The sequence below is a fragment of the Heterodontus francisci genome, chromosome 8, assembly GCF_036365525.1.
Source record: "Heterodontus francisci isolate sHetFra1 chromosome 8, sHetFra1.hap1, whole genome shotgun sequence".
Classification (NCBI taxonomy): Eukaryota; Metazoa; Chordata; class Chondrichthyes; order Heterodontiformes; family Heterodontidae; genus Heterodontus; species Heterodontus francisci.
In genome coordinates this window covers 34,760,898-34,782,783 of record NC_090378.1, presented here as the reverse complement: position 1 = coordinate 34,782,783, position 21,886 = coordinate 34,760,898, and the positions used below count along the sequence as shown (strand labels likewise).

General features: G+C 43.2%; 1 protein-coding gene across 1 annotated transcript in view; it reads right to left on the bottom strand.

The window, feature by feature from the left end:
- Positions 1–267: 267 nt before the first annotated feature.
- The window catches only part of pif1 (PIF1 5'-to-3' DNA helicase homolog (S. cerevisiae)), a 33,972-nt gene continuing 12,353 nt past the window's right edge, over positions 268–21,886 (bottom strand). Inside the window, exons 8-13 of the mRNA XM_068036370.1 lie at positions 20,431–20,570; positions 18,009–18,115; positions 17,562–17,649; positions 12,666–12,811; positions 10,780–10,971; positions 268–741 (exon numbers count right to left, since the gene is read on the bottom strand). Coding sequence (XP_067892471.1) covers positions 670–741; positions 10,780–10,971; positions 12,666–12,811; positions 17,562–17,649; positions 18,009–18,115; positions 20,431–20,570 — 745 coding nt within the window. The 3' untranslated portion in view covers positions 268–669. The remainder of the gene's footprint in view (positions 742–10,779; positions 10,972–12,665; positions 12,812–17,561; positions 17,650–18,008; positions 18,116–20,430; positions 20,571–21,886) is intronic.

The following is a 21,886-nucleotide window of genomic DNA, read 5'->3' as shown; positions in this document are numbered from 1 at the left end:
CACTAACTAACATACAAGGGTGGAGAGAAACATTTCAAATTACAAGGCAGGATGGGGTGGTTTAATTCATTTTATTTTCTTAAGCAGTGGTTTATTTATGTTTAGTTTAGTTTAGAGATACAGCACTGAAACAGGCCCTTCGGCCCACCGAGTCAACCACCCATTTATACTAATCCTACACTAATCCCATATTCCTACCACATCCCCACCTGTCCCTAATATTTCCCTACCACCTACCTATACTAGTGGCAATTTATAATGGCCAATTTACCTACCAACCTGCAAGTCTTTTGGCTTGTGGGAGGAAACCGGAGCACCCGGAGAAAACCCACGCAGACACAGGGAGAACTTGCAAACTCCACACAGGCAGTACCCAGAATTGAACCCAGGTCGCTGGAGCTGTGAGGCTGCGGTGCTAACCACTGTGCCACTGTGCATTATGTGATTAAGAGGAGAAATGTCATTGTTAGGAATTAGAAAATTGCCACTGATATTTTTATTTCCACAGCACTTGTCTCTTCTCCAATACCATAAATATGTCTTAAATAGGCTTACTGCTAGTTTAAAATATTATAAAGTGCAAGACCAGTGTCCAAAATACATATTTAAAATCAGCACAAGTTACAATGAATCATAACTTGAGGATGACGTAAAAGAGGAGGGTCTTCATCATAGGACACTCTGTCTTCCAGGCATCTGATTTTCCTGATACTCCATTTCAAAGTGACCATCCAGCGAGGGCTAAAATAAAGGTAAAGAAGAATAATTGAGCTCATCAGCAAGCAGTTAGCAACACAAAGAACAGTTAAAAGAGAAAGTAATTCAACAGACATTGTCGCAACTAAGGTGGTGAGCGGCACAAACGATCTGGCATGTTCTGGTAAACTTTCTAAAAAAAAATAAATTATATTCCTGTTACTATAGATCCCAGATAACTCCCAACACTCAGCTGAAGGCACAACCTTTCATTTGACCCAAATTAAGGTTTCTAACCATTAATACACCCCGCTCAGTTACTAGCACCACATTCAATATTTAAACAGGGAGTCTCACTATCAAACCTCCTGTTAAAATTCAGCCAAAGTGCAGTGATAGAACTTTTAGGTTCTGTCCATTTCACATTTTTATTAAACAATGCTATGTTGATGAGTGACTAGGATCACTGGCTTGAAATGCGCAAGAGCTAAAACATTGCGGTTGATACAGAATAATTCTTCAGTTCATGACTATATTCATAATAAAATACATTCTGAATGGTTGGATGAAGAAAGAAGGAAGGGTATTTATATCCTAGCGTATCATCTAGATGTTTTAAGTGCTTCACGTACAGTGACTACTCTGGCAGTGCAGTGACAGTTATCTAGCAAATACAACAGCCATTTGCACACAGCAACATTCCACAAACAGCAGTTAATATGACCAGGTCAAAATGAACATAGGAACAGGAGGAGGCCATTTAGCCCTTCAAGCCTATTCCGCCATTCACTGAGGTCATAGCTGATCTACAACCTAACTCCACTTGCCCACATCCCTTAATACTTTTTGTTAGCAAAAATCAATCATAGAATGGAATCTTAGAATGGTTACAGCCTGGGAGGAGGCCATTCGGGCCATCATGTCCATGCCAGCTCTGCAAGAGCAACTCACCTCGTCCCATTCCCCCACCTTTTCCCATAGCCCTGCAAAGTTTCTCCGTTCAGCTAATTATTAAATTCCCTTTTGGAATCCACGATTGATCCTGCCTCCACCACACTTTCAGGCAGGTCGTTCCAGATTGCAACCACTCGCTGTATAAAAAAGGTTTCTCCTCATGTCACCGTTGCTTCTTTTGCCATTCATGTTAAATCGATGTCCTCTGGCTCTTGATCCTTTAGCCAACGGGAACAGTTTCTCCCTATCTACTCTGTCCAGACCGCTCATGATTTTGAACACTTCTATCAAATCTCCTCTTTATCTTCTCTTCTCCATGGAGAACAGCCCCAGCTTCTCCAATCTATCCACGTAACTGAAGTTCCTCCTCCCCAGAACAACTCTCAAATATTTTTTGCACCATCTCTCATGTCTTCACATTCTTCCTAAAGTGTGGTGCCCAGAACCAGACCCGGTACTCCAGTTGACGCCGAACCAGTGTTTTATGCATGTTCATTATAACTTTCTTGCTTTTGTACTCCATGCCTCTATTTATAAAGTCAGGATCCTGTATGCTTTATTAACCACTTTCTCAACCTGCCCTACCATCTTCAAAGTTTGTGCACATATACCCCCAGGTCCCTCTGCTCCTCCCACCCCCTTTACAATTGTATCCTTTATTTTATAGTGTCTCTCTTCATCCTTCCTGCCAAAATGAATCACTTCATACTTCTCTGCATTAAATTTCATCTGCCACTTGTCTGCCCATTCCACCAGCCTGTCTATGTCCTCTTGAAGTTTATCATTATTCTCCTCAAAGTTCACAATGCTTCCAAGTTCTGTGTTATCCATAAATTTTGAAATTGTGCCCTGTATACCAAAGTCTAGCTTATTAATATATAAAGAAAAGCAGGGGATCTAAAACCGGTCCCGGAGGAATCCCACTTATATACTTTCCTCCAGTCAGAAAAGCAACTGTCCACTACTATTGTCTGTTTTCGCTCAGCCAATTTCGTATTCATGCTGCTATTGACCCTTTTATTCCATGGACTGTGTTTTAAATTTTACAATTGATCTACCATCAATTGCCATTTGTGGAAATGAGTTCCAAACGTTTACCAGACTCCTCATGTAGAAGCATTTCCTACTTTCACTTCTGAAAGTCTGGCTCCAATTTTTTTTTTTAAGACGATGCTCCCTAGTAGAAATAGTTTCTTTCTATCTATCTCATCTGTTCCCTTTAATATCTTAAACTTCGATCAAATCACCCCTTAACCTTCCAAATTCCAGAGAGTACAACCATAGTTTTCGTAATCTCTCTTCAGGATTAAACTCTTGGAGTCCCGGTATTATTCTGGCAAATTTACACTGCACTCCCTCCAAGGCCAATATACTTCCTAAGGTGTGATGCTCAGAACAGCTTGCAGAACTCCAGGTGTAGTCTAACCAGGTCTTTGTATATCTGAAGCATAACTTCTACTCCCTTGTATTATAATCCTTTAGCTATAAAGGCCAGCATTCCATTGGCTTTTTTGATTATTTTCTGTACCTGTTCTTGACATTTTAATGATAGAATCATAGAAAGAAACTTTATGGCACAGAAAGAGGCCACTTGGCCCATCATGTCTGTGCCAGCTGAAAACGAGCCACCCAGCCTAATCCCACTTTCCAGCATTTGGTCATAGCCCTGCAGGTTACAGCACTTGAGGTGTATATCCGGACACAAAAGTAAAAGTTCATGGGATCCAAGTCAAAGTAACAAGTTGGATCCAAATTGTCTCAGAGGCAGGAAGCAAAAGGTAATGACTGATGGGTGTTTTTGTGACGGAAGGCTGTTTCCAGTGGGGTTCATCGGGACCCAGTACTATGTCCCTATATATCAGTGATTTGGACTTGAATGTAGTGGGGGTGGTGGTGGGGATGGGGGTTGGGGGCGGGGTAGTTAAGTTTGCAGACAGACAATACAAAAATTGGCTGTGTGGTTGATATTGAAGAAGAAAGCTATAGACTGCAGGAAGATATCAATGGACTAGTCAGGTGGGTGGAACAGTGGCAAATGGAGTTCAGTCCAGAGATGTGTGAGGCAATACATTTGGCGAAGGCTAACAAGGCAAGGGAATACACAATAAATGGTGGGATACGGAGAAATGTAGAGCAACAGAGGAACCTTGGAGTGTATGTCCATAGATCCCTGAAACTGGCTGGGCAGGTAGATAAGGTGGTCAAGAAGGCATACGGGATAATTGCCGAGACATAGAATATAAGGGCTGGTAGATCATGCTGGAACTGTGTAAAAAACACTAGTTAGGCCACAGCTGGAGTACTGCTTGTAGTTCTGTACTTTAGAAGAGATGTGACTGCACTAAAAGGTACAAAGGAGATTTACAAAGATGTTGCATGGACTGGAAAATTGTAGTTATGAGGAACGATTGGATTGGCTAGGGTTGTTTTCTTTGGAACAGATGAGGCGGAGGGGAGATCTAACTGAAGTGTATAAAATTAGGAGGGGTTTATATAGAGTGGATAGGAAGGCCCTATTCCCTTTGTTTGATGGGTCCATAACCAGGGCGCATAGATTTAGGGCAAGGGGTAGGTGGTTTAGGAGGGGATTCAAATGGGAATTCTTTTCACCTAGAGGGTGGTTGGGATCCGGAAGTCACTGCCTGAAAAGGGTGGTAGAAGCAGATACCCTCATAGCATTTAAAAAATAATTGATTATGCACTTAAAGTGCTGTAACCTACAAGGCTATGGACCAAAAGCTGAAAAGTGGGATTAGGCTGGATGGTTACTTGTCCGTTAGTGCGAACATAATGGGCCAAATGACCTCCTTCCATGCTGTAAATTTCTATGATTCTATGGTTATCTAAGCCGTTAATAAATACAGTGAATAGTTGATGCCCCAAAACAGAACCTTGCAGGACACCGTCACATTCTGCCAACTACAATATCTGCCTATTTTCCCTATTCTCGGTTTCCTGCTGATCTGCCAATTTCCTAGCCAGGCCAATAATTTGCCTTCAATTTCATGAGCTTCAACTTTAGGCAACAGTGTCTTATAGAAACATAGAAAAATCTGTGGCACAGGAGGCGGCCATTGTATCCGTTAGATCGAAAAAGAGCTATCCAGTCTAGTCCCAATTTCCAGCTGTTAGTCCGAACCCCTGTAGATCCCAGCACTTAACTCCATATCCAATTTTCTTTTTTTTTTATATAAACGTGATGAACGTTTCTGCCTCTACTACCCTTTCAGGCAGTGAGTTCCAGACCCCCCACCACCCCCGGGCTCTCCCCTAATCCTCCTGCCAATTACTTTAAGTCTATGTCCCCTGGTTATTAACCTTTCTCCTTTCTATCCAGGCCCCTCACCATTCATATACATTAATTGAGTCTCCACTCAGCCTGCTCTGATCCCAAGAAAACAACTCCAGCCTATCCAATCTTTCATCATAGCTAAAATTCTCCTTTCCTGGCAACATCCTAGTAAATCTTCTCAAGGGACTTTGTCAAATGCCTTCTGGATGCCCATATAAATAACACCTACAGATATTCCCTTGTCCACTACTTTAGTCACTTCTTCAAAAAATCCAATTATCTTCGTCAGGTATAACCCATCTTTTACAAATCCATGCTGGCTCTCTCTGATCAGCTGAAAACTTCCAAGGCGTTTAGTCACTTTGTCCTTAATTATAGACTCTCAATTTCCCGACAATTTTGAGGGATATTTTGAACTCCCTGCTCCTCTTTGAATGGTGCTATGGGATCTTTGATGTTCACCTGAATAGGGTGACACCAGAGTTTAATATCTCATCCAAAAGATCGACACATCCAACAATACAGCACCTCATCAATGCTGTACTGCAGTGTCCAGCTACATATCAGCTCAAACTCTTGGTGCAAGACTCAAAACCACAACCTCCTGACTCAGTTACCAACTGAACCATGGTACGTCGAGATAGAGAGAGAACAGCAGCACCCACTGACCAAAAGTAATGGAACAAACCAAAAATCATGCAACATTAATCACAACTCTTCCTAGCAGTTTTTTCCCCCAATATAAATGCTGATAAGACTTCTCATTTAGAGCAGACCACAGAAGTAGGTTGAGGTCCTTGGTGAGTTCTTGGCATTATGTTCTAGAATCTTAGTATGAGACAAATCGCCATAATCTGCAAGTATTTTTTTTTTAATCACAAGCCACATCCAGTTATGAATGGTGGTGGATAATTAAACAAGTAACTAGAGGAGGCGGCTTCACAATATCCCCACCCTCAATGATGGAGAAGCCCAGCACGTCAGTGCAAAATACAAGGCTGAAACTTTTGCAACCATTTTCATCCAGAAGTGCCGAGTGGATGATCCATTTCAGCCTCCTAGATGCCAGTCTTCAGCCAATTCAAGTCACTCCACGTGATATCAGGAAATGGTGAAGGCACTGGACATGGCAAAGGCTACGGGCCCTGAAAACACCCTGGTAAGTAATACTGAAGACTCGTGCTCCAGACCTAGCCACGCCGCTAGCCAATCTGTTCCAGTGCAGCCAATAATGGCATCTACCCAACAATGTAGAAAATTGCTCAGGTATGTCTTGTCCACAAAAAGCAAGTCAAATTCAATCTGGCCAATTACCATACCGTCCCATCAGTCTACTCTCAATCATGAGCAAAGTGAAGGAAGGCATCATTGACCGTGCTGTCAAGCAGCACTTACACAGCAACAACCTGCTCAGTGATGCTCAGTTTGGGTTCCGCCAGGGCCACTTGGCTCCAGACCTCATTACAGCCTTGGTCCAAACATGGGAGAAAAAAAAAGAGCTGAATTCCAGGAAGTGAGATGAGAGTGACTGCCCTTGACATCAAGGCAGCATTTAACATTTAACATCAAGGATCCTGAGGGGTCTCGACAGGGTGGATGTGGAAAGGATGTTTCCTCTTGTGGGAGAATCTAGAACTAGAGGTAATTGTTTAAATATAAGGGGTCACCTATTTAAGACAGAAATGAAGAGACATTTTTTCTCTCAGAGGGTCGTGAGTCTTTGGAATTCTCTTCCTCAAAAGGTGGCGGCAGCAGAGTCTTTGAATTCTTTTAAGGCAGAGGTAGATAGATTCTTGATAAGCAAGGGGGTGGAAGGTTAATCAGGGGTAGGTGGGAATATGGAGTTGAGGTTACAATCAGAACAGCCATGATCTTGTTAAATGGCGGAGAAGGCTCAAGGGCCCTACTCCTACTCCTAATTTTTATGTTCGTATGCGCCCTAAAAAAAAACCAATGTCAATGAGAATCAGGGGGAAAATGCTCCACTGGTTGAAGTCATACCTAGCACAAAGGAAGATGGTTGTAGTTGTTGGAGGCCAATCATCTCAACCCCATGACATTGCTGCAGGAGTTCTTCAGGGTAGTGTCCTAAGCCTAACCATCTTCAGCTGTTTCATCAACGACCTTCCATCGATAAGGTCAGAAGAGGTGATGCGCGCTGATGATTGCACGGTGGTCAGTACCATTCACAACTCCTCAGATACTGAAGCAGTCTGTGCTCTCATGCGGCATGACCTATACAACATTCAGGCTTGAGCTCATAGTGGCAAGTAACATTTGCGCCACACAAGTGCCAGGCAATGACCCATCTCCAACAAGAGAGGATCAAACCTTCTCCCCTCAACATTCAATGGTATTACCATTGCTGAATCCCCCACTATCAACATTCTGGGGTTAACATTGACCAGAAACTGAACTGGACCAGCCACATAAATACTGTGGCTACAACAGCAGGTCAGAGGTTGGGAATTCTGAAGTAACTCACCTCCCCAAAGCATGTCCACCATCTACAAGGCACAAGTCAGGTGTGTGATGGAATACTCTCCACTTGCCTCATTTCAAGTAGCTCGACACCATCCAAGACAAAGCAGCCCACTTGATTAACACCCCATCTACCACCTTGAACATTCACTCCCTCCACCACCAGCGTCCCGTGGCAGCAGATTTGTATCAGGATGTATTGCAGCAATGCACCAAGCCTCCTTTGACAGCACCTTCCAAACCGGCGACCTTTACCACCACCTACAAGGATGAAGGCAGTAGACGCATGGGAACACCACCTGCAAGTTCCCCTCCAAGTCACTCACCATCCTGACTTGGAACTATATTGCCGTTCCTTCACTATTGCAGGGTAAAATCCTGGATCTCCCTTCCTCGCAGCACTGTGGGTGTAGCTACACACATGGACTGCAGCGATTCAAGGTGGCAGCTCACAATCACCTTCTCAAAGACAAATAGGGAAGGGCAACAAATGCTGGTCTTGCCAGTGGCGACGACCACATCCCATGAAAGGATAAAAAAAAAGCACTCAATCACACTCAACATTAGAACTCAAAATAAATTACTGTAACTTGACAAGACATTTGTATAACAGTAACTGCCAATCAAACCTAAATAAAATAGAATGTTGGGTATTATGAATAAAAGGCACCAGAATTTGCAAAAAATGTAAACAAAAATGATTGATACCATTGCTGGAGATGGGAACATTTCTCCAACTAACATTGAGAGCTGTCAGCTCAGTTGTAATGTGATTTACATACAGGGTACAAAGCGTTTCTCAACTCCAAAGTTTAGATCCAAAAACCGTAAAGGGGAATCTGCAAGATCATCAAATGTCTGTCCAACTGCAGCCAAGCATTAGTGTACCACAAGCATAACAACTTGGAAATTCTTTATTCTTTCTGAATTTTTATGACTCCCTCACATATTATTTCTGTTGCTATAGACTAATAAAAATAATTTCGACCGTGTTTTCCCTTGGAGTAGGTGACTGTCTTTTAGCAGTCAGGATGGGGGGGTTCCTTGGGAGTGAGTCATTATTTATGAGCCCTCTCCAGAGAGCCTTGACGCTCATTCTGCTATGTTAAAGCTTGGTTGGAATTTTACAACCTCCAGGAGCAGGCAGGGAGGGTGGTGGGGGTGGTAAAATCAAGTGGGAGGCAGGGGGTGCCATTCCGGTCACCTACCTACCCCTGCTATTTTACCAGCAGGGGCAGGGAGAGGCGGCAAACGGCCCGCCTGCCCCTGGCCAATTGAGGCCCTTAAGTGGTCAGTTAATAGCCACTTAAGGGCCTCTTCCTGTCGCCACTTCCTTGTGGGCTGGGGTGGGGGGGAGGGTGGGGGGTAATGCCCTCTTGAAAAGACACCCTGTGCCCCACAGAGGGCACCCCCCAGCAAACCCCTCCCCCCCCCCCACCACCACCCGGCAACATGGGCTGCCCCTGCTAAAACTAACCCCTTGCTCTGCTCACTAACTCCCGCCCTTTCGCTGGGAACCCGGCCGATTGTCCCCGATGCCTGACCCCACTTACCTTCCTGAAGGGCAACGTCCATCGTCCTCTTCTGGCTGAGTGCAGTCCCAGCAGTGGATATCACTCCTGGTGGCACTACTGGGACTGAGGAGCTGCCAGCCCTCTGATTATCCAGCAGCTCTTGGAGGAGGGACTTCCTGCCTCAGGAGGGGCGGAAGCCCTGACTAAGGCCAATTAAGCATCTGGGCCACGCAAAATTGATGTGTGGCTTCCAGGTCCAGTGGAGGTGGACTCTCCCTCGACTGTTCAGCTGGTGGCAGGGGCCACTGCCTCAATGTAAAAGTCCAGCCCTTGTTGTTGAAAGAGGATGCTGGAGCTAATCTTTACTCAGTGTTACATTTATTGTACAAAGTAAAAGGATTACGAACATGTAGGGGCGGCACAGTGGTTAGCACCGCAGCCTCACAGCTCCAACGACCCGGGTTCAATTCTGGGTACTGCCTGTGTGGAGTTTGCAAGTTCTCCCTGTGTCTGCGTGGGTTTTCTCCGGGTGCTCCGGTTTCCTCCCACATGCCAAAGACTTGCGGGTTGGTAGGTAAATTGGCCATTATAAATTGCCCCTAGTATAGGTAGGTGGTAGGGAAATATTAGGGACAGGTGGGGATGTGGTAGGAATATGGGATTAGTGTAGGATTAGTATAAATGGGTGGTTGATGGTCGGCACAGACTCGGTGGGCCGAAGGGCCTGTTTCAGTGCTGTATCTCGAAATAAATAAAGTAACTCCTCACTCAAAACCTCCCCCAGTCTCAGTAAGTGTCTCCTTAGATGTGCTCAAGTAGGACCCTAATTAACACCCTTCACCTACATACACTTAAACAATTGATACACAATTAACATTCCATGCTGCCTCTACCTTAACTCCCAAAACAAAAATGCCACCTTAATGCACCAGGGAGGCGTTTCCAATTCCTACAAAAGCCAGCTTTATGGCAAGGGTAAACTGAGAACCAGATCTCTGTAGTGTGTGTGCGAAGACAATTGCAGCGTTTTTCAAATTGTAATCTTCCAGCCACGATAGAATTGCTGACAGACCTTTTATCCTATTCTTTTAGCATTGGTTCAAATCGAGGCCTCAATGGTGAAAGAACAGCGTACTAACCGACTACACCAGCCAATCCCTTCCAGTTGCTTTTTGTAGTGTGTAAAGAGGTAGATAAGTAACACACAAATGCGGGGCAGTACCAAGCAATAGAACACATCTTGCTCCTGCAATTATACACCAGACCCATCACCAGATGACTATTCAGAAAGGTGCCAAGCAACACTGAAAAAGCACTGGTAATAGGTCAGAAAACAGCACATGCAGGGGAATTTTTAATCTCCGATTGGTGGGAAAAGAGTGGGAAGCAGTTAAAATAGAGCAGCTCCATTTTCCACTCCCATGGCACTGATGTGGGCCACTCTATCATCCTCCTCCCTCGCAGGCCAGTTGACACTGTCTGCCAGAAATGGCCAAACAGCTGACCAATGACATTCAAACAAGGCCTGACAATTAAAATCTGCCAGGCCTTCAACTCGTGCTCCCATGCGGGATTGCCATCCTCCCTTGCTGGCATCCTGTGCAATCTCAGCCCTATGATATTAGGATATGTAAAATATTTGATTAATTTTGAGTATTTAAAAAAAAAAACAGGATTCCCATAGTGAAATAATAAAACAGATTATATACTGAAAATTAAAACAAAACAAATGGACCTTGTAAACATGGTTTCCTCCTCTGAGCAAAGATTCCCAGTTTCTGCAAAATGACAAAATTCAAGGGACTGAAATTTAGGCCTGACATAACCCACCATCCCACTCACCTGCATCAGGACCCGTTCCTTTTTTAATCTGCTATAAAAACGTAGCACATCAGTGTTAGCGTGGACCACTTTTCTGTCAAAGTCCATTACTCGAAGACCTTCCAGGCTTCGAGCACGAGAGAGCGCCACATATGCCTGACCGCTTTCAAATACCCGGGACAGTGAAATCTCCACACAGTCTAATGACATCCCCTGAGACGAAGGGCGAGAAAAAGACAGAAAAATAAAACAAATATAAATTACAAAGTATTTACTCCAGTGATACATATTATTTATATAGATCTATATATTTCTAAAGGTGTACACACAAAGGCCCAAGCAGTATTCCCACAAATGAAAAACAATTAAAAATCGGAAGTCATGTACAACAGGCTGCTGATTCCCCATGAGCTGTTTCACACTAATGCACAAAGTCAAGATCTACCCACATCATTTTTGCAGCATTTATTTCAGATTTCCAAGTTTTCTTTTATTTTAAATCTCTACTATGAATTATATCTGTTTGTCTATACTTATAGGAAACAAACTAAAGCAACACCTGTGAAATTGATTTCTCTCCATTTGCCAATTCCCAACACAGACAATTCCCTCTGGGTAGTGGAAATATGACAAGAGAACTGCAATACCTAGAATGTCTATCAAATGTAATCTGTTCCAGTAACTGACTGCCTCTCCAACAAAAGCTCACAGAACCCTAAGCCATCTATTAATTCATCTTTGTATGCCAATCACAAGCTTTACTGGCAAAGTTGAAGAGTTCCAGCTACAAGAATCTGCATCTGTGCCCAGAGGCTTGGTGGAGGGGCTTTGAAGCTGCAGACTGAAAACATCAGCTACTGTCAGTCCATGAAATGCTTGTTCTGTTCCTTGTGCAGTGTGAGGGGGAAAAAAATGTTACGTTAACCTTTGGAGAACTGAAGGAGGACTTCAGCAACAAAACAAAATAAACAGGGAGATTTGAAGAACTGGCTTATGACTGGGGTGTTGTGTTGCCCATGAGGTCAGACAACTCCGGATCAGCTCCCAATGTGTTCCGAAATTGCAACCCCAGTTAAAATGAAATGGGCCATTAACAGATTGCACGCAGCACCTCATAGTTCATGATGCTGCCAGAGCTGTTTAGAGGAAGGAAACCTGAAAAATCAGGTCTCACTTCAGTGTGAAAATCCAATGTTCCTTTAAATTTAAAAAAAAATTCTTTGAACGAATAGACCTCCTAGACTTCCACTTAAAGGAAGTTTCACAGCCAAACATGCAGGTCGATTGTCCAAATACCAAGGGTTTGTGTGCATTTGATAGCAACATCTTCAATTTCATACTCTGCTTAACATAAACAAAAGGTATGATCCATCAGTATTTAAGGTAAAAAAAAAAGTTATCTGAATGTTCAAATTTACACATCAGAGTTGTTTTAGATTGAAAAGATTTTCCAGCATATCAAATGTTTCCGTTTGCAGCACTCTTGCCCTAGAGTTAAAAGGTTATAGGTTCAAAGCCCAGTCCAGATTGGACTATACAATCTATGCTGATACTTCAGTAAACTGTTGAGGGAATGCTGCACTGTCAGGGGTGCTGTCCTTCATATGAAGCGTTAAATTAGTCTGGCTATTCTGGTGATGCTGTTGGCAGAATTCAAAGAAGAGCAAGGATTGATTCCAGAGTACAGGCCAACACCACCTTTGCACAAAATGCTGTTGCATTCGTCGACATAGCACACCTCCAATTTAAAGCAATTAATTATGAATTGCTTGATGAGATTTCAGAGAGGTGATATATAACTGTATTCTTTCAAAATTCCCAAAATGCATCTTTATGAAGAATATAATCCTTTTGCCATGAAAACACAACATCTTACACAAGGTGCACTTTAATAGGAGACTGCATACCTGACTCTTGTGAATGGAGATGGCCCAGGCCAACTTCAGAGGCAGCTGGTGCCTTGTCAAGTAGGTCCCACCTAAAGCTTTAACCATCCAACGTTCTGGCTTGATTGTCTCCGTTACACCACATAAGAATCGCACCCGGGGCAGCGCTATGAAGAAAAAAATCTCAATAGTTTATATATTCAGTTAGAGATAGATGTGTGTAACATATAACCATTCTGTAGATGCCTCATGATATATACAGAGACCCAACAGTCAAAACCAGAAGTGTATGGAGATACATTTTGACCCCTATATTTATGGGGAGGGAACGAATGAGTGAATGGGAGTTCTGGACTAGAAATCCGGAAGTATGGGTTTCCCAGATGTCTTGCAGATATTAATTGTAGGAAGTCTTTTAAATATTACCTGCAGGTTTTCCGCCCAACAGCCAGCCTGATTGCTCCCTGGGTGCAGCCTGCCAGCCAGAGGGAGGGAGGGAGACTGTGGTTGGGGGTGGTCTTGGATCATGGTCAGCGACCATGGAATTGAAGCAGGTAACATTGTTGGGCCAGGGGGCAGGGGAAACATTCCTACTCTTCCTGACCGACAGGCAGTGCTGTCACTGCACTTACCTCATGGATCTGGTCCTTCTGGCCCCCTTTAACCTGCTGGGGTTTTCCAGGAAACCCATTCAAAATGGCTTAAACATGAAAAGCATGTAAAAGGTGGAGGCACGCAACCTCCTTAACAGCTTCTATCATTCGACCTGTCCCCGAGAGCGGATTGATTGCCCTCTCCCCGTTTTAATGGAGGTGGGACAAGAAGTAGATGGGTTTGAAATGAGTTGGTGTTGTATTTGAAATTTTTCAAATTTTAACTTCTCACCCAGCCCAACCATTTTTGGAGGGGTTAAAATTACCTCCTTAATATCTCACAAAAGAACTCTCAAACTTCTCATTCAGTACCAAATGTTATTCTCCTTCCTTCCCTGATCCTTAGATTTCCCTGGATCACACATTATTCTTCTTCTCATTCCCAGCTGCCAAACATAAGCAAGTGTGCAAAAAAAGAGTCCCTGGAAACACAATATGGACGAGGAAGAACATTTGGCCGATTTAGATCATCTATCCAGAAAAAAGGTCCCCTTTTACTCTCTTCCTGCTCCCACATCACAGCATCCAGCTATACCTTCCATGGTTCCAGTGTTTTCTCCTTCACCACTCTCCCTGATCAATCCCTTATGTAATGACTCCTTATGAAGTTCTACCCGACACAAGTCCTAAATTTGCCTTCCACTGTGCCTATTATCAGTTTAATGTAACAATGTCCCAGATCTGCTTTTTCTACAAGGTTATTTTATATACCTCGATACATCCCCTTCTCCATCATGTTATTTTATGGATGAAAAGATCAAGTTACTTTCCTCATCGCTCAATCCCAAAACAAGGGACCTTTCTCCTGCAGGCTCCTCCCTTGTATGTCAGTGAATAGAACTGGGCACCATACACAAGGATGATTCTACCAGAGCACTGTACAATTTAAGTGTAACTTCCGGTCATATATATATTAACATTTTAGCTATATACTTCAGCATTCTATTTGTTTTGTTGATTGTTGCAACAAGACAATTGGGCATGCTAAGCACAGAGAAGCATTGTATATAATACTCCAGGTCTCTGCAATGTGACCTTTAGCTATTTTGACATGACTCATGGACTAAAAAGAAACAGTTTCCAACGGCCGGAAGGTCAATAACCAGAGGGCACAGATTTAAGGTCATTGATTAGTAAAAGAATCAAAGGAGTCATGAGAAAAAGCTTTTTTAATGCAACAAGTGGTTAGGATTTGGAATGCACTCGCTGAAAGGGGATGGAAGCAGATTAAATAGTAGCTTTTGAAAGGGAATTGGATAAATACTTGAAAGAGAAAAATATTGCAGGGAAATGGGGAAAGAGCCGGCGCATACTCATTGGGCCAAATGGCTTACTTCTGTGTTGTACTATTCTATGATTCTACGAATGATATAATTTCTTTCCTCTTATATGCAACATTGTCTTTGTCTGTAATATAAGTTTCACATTGTCATATTTTGACACATTCTGCAAGTCCCCGGCTGCATCTTCAGATTCAATTGCCTCTCCCACCCTAATTCCCATGTAGTTTTGTACCATTCCTAATTAAACAAAGTTGCATTGACCTTCTAAATGCAAGTTGCTAATGCAAATTAGAAGCTGTTGAAGTCCCACCACCGACACCTGGGGTATCACTCAGCACTTCCCCAATACTGATACACCTAATTAGTATCCACTGCTTTTTACCCAACCAATTCTTCATCCATTCTCCAATATTATTGTTTAGGTTTAAGGTTAAGTAGCAATTTTCTTACAGAACTCAAAGGCTTTTTGAAAGTCTAGGTGTGGTATATCATAGTATTTTCTACAGTCCACTTCGGATGCTCCATAGTGACTCCAGCTACTGCTCAAGCTCCAAAACCCAGAGCTCAAACTACTGTAACTGGCAAAACTTCCTGCACATGTGGTCGTCCAGGCCATGAGAAGAGTCCAATATTTCCCACATGGCATGTAATGTGCATTCCAAAGCTAGAAAATAGACAAGGGAGATTGGCAGTGCTAAATGGTATATACTTGAATGCAAGCATCTAGGGAATAAGGCTGATGAGCTGAGAGCAAAGATTTGAAAAATTTGAACCCACTATCACCATCCCACCCGATTTTATACTCTCTCTGCCTCCAAAGCCACTGCGGAAAAAGAGGATAAAATTCCTCCCTTTGTGTCTGTTTTCATAAAAGAGAGAGGGAGGATAATACAGACATTGCAATCAAGGAGGAGTGTGAAATTTTAGATGAAATTAAAATAGTGACAGAGGAAGTATTAAGGGGTTTTCAAATCTTTGAAAGTAGATAAATCCCTAGGCCCAGATGAAATGTATCCTAGGCTATTAAGGGAGGCAAGAGAAGAAATAGTGGAGGCTCTGACCATCATTTTTCAATCCTCTCTTGCTACAGGCAGTGCCAGAGGACTGGAGGACAGCTAATATTGCACCATTATTTAAAAAGGGTGAAAGAGATAGACCATGTAATTATAGGCCAACTCAGCCTAGTCTTGGTAGTGGAAAATTATGGGAAAAAATTCTGAGGGACAGGATAAATCTTCATTTAGAAAGGCATGGATTAAATCAAAGACAGTCTGCACGGATTTGTTAAGGGAAGGTAGTGTCTGATTAACATGGTTTAATTTTTTGAGGAGGTAACAAGGAGGGTCGATGAGATGAGTGCATTTGATATAGTCTAAGTGGATTTTAGCAAGGATTTTGATAAGGGCCAAATGGCAAACTGATCACAAAAGTAAAAGTCCATGGGATCCAAGGCAAAGTGGCAAGTTGGATCCAAAATTGGCTCAGAGGCAGGAAGCAAAGGGTAATGGTCGATGGGTGTTTTTGTGACTAGAAGTGTGGTTCTGCATGGATCAATACTATGTCCCTTGCTTTTTGGGGTAATTATCAATGATTTGGACTTGAATGTAGGGGGTATGATTAAGAAGTTTGCAGACGATACAAAAATTGGCTTTGTGGTTGATAATGAAGATGATAGCTATAGACCATAGATAGCAAATTGAGTTAAATCCGGAGAGTAATGCATTTAGGGAAGGGAATACACAATAAATTGTAGGATACTTAGAAGTGTAGAGACAGAGAGAGAGAGACACACACACACACACAGACAGACAGAGATAGAGATTCAATGTTGCAATTTTGACTTTTAAAAAATTAGCTGAGCAGCAGTCAGTTGAGAAACTGTTCCAGCAATTGAGGGAAGGAGAGCTCTCTGAGACAATTTAAACTGAAGGAGGAATAGCTGTGTTGTTTCTCTCAAAATCCTGCAAAGCTTCAAACCGAATTAATTCCATAAGAAAATAAGAAAAACATTTCTTTCTTAACAAATTAGCAGTATTGCTGTGTTTATCACTGAAGGGACAGTTTATGCTACAACTGCTGAATTCCTATCTTTGCAAGAACCTTCTGTTTCATCAGACCTTGGAAGACTGCAAGTGAACTTTGACTGTGTTGTATTGGACTCCATTTGGCAGGAATGTAATTTGAAAAGACTTTATTTTTCAGTCAGCTAATTAAAAACCAAACTACTGTTAGTTTGAGTTTACGTATGTGAATGCGGGAGTTAGATTTTTAAAGAAGAAATTATAAGGTCTTGTAATAATGGTTTATCTTAAGTGTTTAAGATTTTAGCTTTTTTTTTAAATAAAAAAAAAAGAGTTAACTTGTTGATATCTGAAGATACCTGGTTTGGTTCACTTCATTCGGGGGTTACTAGATTGTTCAATTTGGCTGATTTTTTTCTATTTGGAAATCTTAAAGAAATACGATGTGACCTGTGGAGCAACAGGACTGAACTGACAGTGCGTTGCTGCCACCGCGATCAGAATCACATATTTTGATTGGGGGCTTTGTCCTGAGCAGTCGTAACACACTCGAGAGGGTACAGAAGATTGGATAGGTGAGGGTTGTTTTCGTTGGATCAGAGGAGGCTGAGGGGAATCCTAATTGAAGTTAATGAAATTATGGAGGGTCCAGATAGAGCGGATAGGAAGGCCCTAGAACTCTTGGTAAAGAGGGCACAGATTTAGGGTAAGGGGTCAGAGGTTTAGGTGGGGATCTGGAACGCACTGCCTGAAAGGGTGGTAGAGGCAGAAAACCCTCAAAACATTTGAAAAGCACTTGGGTGTGCACTTGAAGTGTTGTAAATCGACAAGGCTATTGACCAACAGCTGAAAAGCAGGATTAAGCTGGATGGTTACTAGTCAACTGGTACGGACACGATGGGCCGAATGGCCTCCTTCCAAGCTGTAAATTTCTATAGTTCTATACACACAAGCACCTACGTTTGTTTCCAGGTTCAAAGCCAATGACAACTCCTCGAGCACCATTTACCATTCCCCGCTCTACGTCCAGGTTTTTAGTCAGCATCACCTACAGAACAGAGAAAACCAGTTGAAGATGGAGAACAGTTAGGTTAGAGGTGTTCCTATATGTGAAATATCCCTCAGTTATAGCCTCAGCATACAGGGTCTCTGTTCCAACACTGGTATCCAGAATTTTACTCTAGCTATCATTGGGCAGCATAGTCTAGCATTGTTTTGAACCAGGACATCAAACCAGTTTAAAACATCAATCTTAGGGTCTAATGGGAGAAGAAACCAACAGGTACCCAACATAAAGGGGATGGGGGCAGGGGAGTCAAGAGGGAAATAATAATAAAGGGATAAGAAGAATATCAGAGCTAACTGGATCTAGTGCAGAAACACTAGCCTTTAATATTAAATACTAACCTGTGCCCCTTTCTTCAGTTGCAGTGTCTGACCTACTGGACATTGTGTATTTAATATTTGTACGAACATGGGATCACTGTCGACAGCCTCATACGTGTGCAGCTCCCCTAGAAAAAGAAAATAAAAATGAGGTGAGCACTTCACAGGGACTACAGTCAACTCAGTCACCCTAGCTCCTCCTCTGCAGTACAAGGGTTATACGTCTACATTAAGTTGACTTAACTTAAGGTATTACATTCATCTCAAAGAGTAGCTCATTGTGACTTGTGTTGAGTGCTAAGAAGTGAGAGCACTGAGTTTTATGACACATGCCTATATAGTGGCAATTCCCACACACAGCTAGGACTGGATTTTATGCTTTGTTAGAAGGTTTTTTTTTGGCGGGGGAGCCGGAGAATTGGCAGTGTCTACCACAGAGCCCGATGCTGTAATGTCAGTTTCTGATTTTCTTGGAGGCTGCTAAGTTCCATGGCGGCACCTCTGCCGCAACAAGATCATAATTTAAATCTGTTACGTACTGTTTTGCCTGAATTTGTATCTAATTTGCCACGATCCTACCAGGCGTTTGCAATCTTATACGTGATGTGTGGCATTCACGTGCTTTCACTTTACCGTCTTTGAAAAGCTGACACCACTGAGGCGAGAGTCCTCGATGCCTACAAAGGTTAGGCAAGTTATCCGTTGTTATCTTGTGGAATTTTTTTCCCCCCACATCAGCCATTGCCACAGAGCTCAATCTGCAGATGTGAGGGAAGGAGGGACCTCTGCAAGTGGATACTGTTCCATACTAAATTGGTAATCTCTTTGGGAAGAGGTCATGTTAAAGAAGTGGGGTGCTCTTGAGACAGAGGTCAAGACAGATGAAACAAGCTTTACTTGCATTTAACTGGTGTTTCACCAGAACTGGGTGGGGCTGCTTGTTACTGACAGTGAAAATGTTCTACTTCCTAGCATTGAGATTCCTCACTTGGGTGAAGGAAAACAAAATGGAAAGCTGCACATTGAAAGTAGCTGAAGTCCAGCAGGGGATCACCATAACCTCAGGAGTAAGATTTTGAAGACATAAAGCAAGTATTACCTGCTGGATCAGATTTTTAAAATCTGACCACAGGAACAAACAATCTTACAAACCAACTAACAGTCAGTCGTCATACTGAGCAGTTCAGTCTCTGCATTGTCGTGACAACTGCTCACCCACAGAGCAACAGCTACATCAGAACATCCAAGCAATTCTCTTATCCTCACTGCATGGAGTTCCCTGAACACAAATGTAAAACTATTCAATTAAAAGAAATATATATAAACCCAAGTGTAAAGTGAAAACATATCACGACCAACAGTGGCTCATTGAATAATTCAGCGTAACTCAGTAAATACAAACTGGCCCATTATTGTATAATGATTATTGTCCAATGAAATCCTCAAAGTATATCCTTTGTAATACTAAACAGCTGCTGTCGAATTACAAATAATACTGACTGTCTCAAACCTGATGGGTCAGCTAATCTGGTTGGAAATAGGAACACTTAGGGGGGAATTTTACACTCTTCCCCCATGGCAGATTTGGAGGTGGGGAGAGCATATAATGGGGTGGGATGGTAGTGTCGGGGGGGGGGGGGGGAGCCCCGCCACCTTCCCGCCTCCGCCAAAATTAAGTCAAAGGCCTTCCTGCCCTGGAATGACCTTCCCATCCTGGTGCCAGTTGAGGCTCTTAACTGGGCAATTAATGCCCAATTAAGGGCCTCATCCCACCGCCGCAATTACCCGTGCGGTGGGCAGCCCAGTCGCTGCACAGGAAGCATGACAGGAGAAACCCTGTGGGCTGCATACCGGCTCGGGGGTGGGGGGTGGGGCGGGGTGTCCTTTGTTAATAGACACAGTGCCCGAAAGAGTGGCCCAACATTGGGAAAGGGGTCGCGGGCGCTGAGAGCCACTCCTCCGTCATTGCTGCCACCCCCCCACATACCCTTCCCCTGCGACCCCTACCCGGCAAGACCCCTCACTCCCTGACCTACCTGTGGCCTGGGTCCAACACCTCTCCTGGGCCTCAGGTAGGTGCTCCACTGGCAGCAGCCACTGCCTCTGAGGTGGCACTGCTCAGTTAAAGAGCTGCCGGCCTCTGATTGGCCAGCAGCTCTGAAGGTAGGACCTCCGTCACCAGGATACTCGATCCCGTGGAAGGCCTGCCACAGTCCACTAAAGTGCCGAAGTGGCATTTGATTCGGTGGGCCAACATAGAAGAGGCAAAGCAGGGTTCTGGGTGTCACTTTTTCTAGCTGTCAAGACCCCCCATCGCCTGGATAAAGTCCCAGCCTTACAGTTTACAATAAAGCAAATGCTGAATCAATCAATCTGTCAACAGCACAAGATGGACTCTCACTGGATCAGTCACAGAACTCTACACAGGACCTTCACCCATTACCTGTTAACTGCTGGAGCCTTTGCTTGTTGGTCAGTTCCACATCATCTTTGTGCGTGCAAAGCCGCGTTGCTAGGATTCCATCTTGATCTATCTTCTGGTTGGCTGTGTTGATCAACTGGACCGCAACTTCTTCTGGGCATCTGATTTCAAGAGAGATGTGCCTTTCAGAACAGCCATAAGTAATTTCCAGTATACATCTACAGAATAGTCAGACCACCACCATTGATACAGTTTCCAGAGCAGCCAACAACATGGGTCGTTGTCAGCAGCTGGATGGATCTGACCAGTGTTCCACCCATCACCCCTTCCTATCTAAAATGTGTAGTGCACTCTGAGCACAAAATGCCCTGGCCGGTGGGGGTGCAGTGGGTGTTGGGGGTGCAGGTGCAGTGGTGTGCCAGTGATATTTCAGTCAGATGCCCAGTTTATTAAATACTAATAGGTCGCGAGTAATGTTCCCTCTAGGCTGCGCAGCAACTCAAAAGTTCCCATGTAGGCCGCACACAAGTTGGCCCATTTAAATTACCCCCGCTTGCGCGGCTGCACAAAAGATATTTAAGGGAGCAACGCACTTAAATAAATTACCCACACACTTAAACAAAAAAAAAAATTAGAGGGATCGTTGATCCAGAGTTACAAAACAAAAAAAGAAATGGTGAAGATCATAGGGGCTACATGAGGCAACTAAAACTAATCGTCAAACCATAGATTGCTGCAGCACAGATACTGGCCATTTAGCTCATCAAGTCCACACCAGTGTTTTTTTTCCCCTCCATAACAAACTTTAGATGCACTTTGCTCCAGTATTACTTCCTCATGTTTAATATCCTTTTCAATACATTGCACAGCAAGGTCCCACAAACAGGTTAAGATAATGACAATAATGGTGATAACAATTTGGAGATATTTTAGCGAGGATTAAATATTGGCCAGCACACCAGAGAAAACTCCACTGCTCTTCTTTGAATAGTGCCAAGGAATTTTTTGCATCAACTTGAAAGGGCAGATGAGGCCTTGATTTTATGTCTTATCTGAAAGATGCCCCTTAAGACAATGCAGTACTACACTGGAATATTAGTCTAGATTATGTGCTCAAGTCTCTGGAATGGGTCTTGAATCCACTCAGAGGAGAAAGTGTTACCCTCCGACCCAAGGTTGAAACAACTACTTCTCATTATAGAGGGACTGTAACTCACTGGCTCATCTAATTTCTCCCACTACACTACTCCCCAAGTGAAAATTACAGAAAATATATCATGGCCTGATGTTTTCAACAGATGGGATGGGAGAAGGGGATAGATCTTTTTTGGCCAAGCTCAGTGATGCTATCACTAACAAAATAATAAGTATTCAAACCATTGTAAACTTTTATTGGGCACTTGGAAAACCTTTAGTAAGAACATAAAAGAACTTTAGGGAGAAAGCCATTAGGCCCAAAAATACATCCATTTTTGAA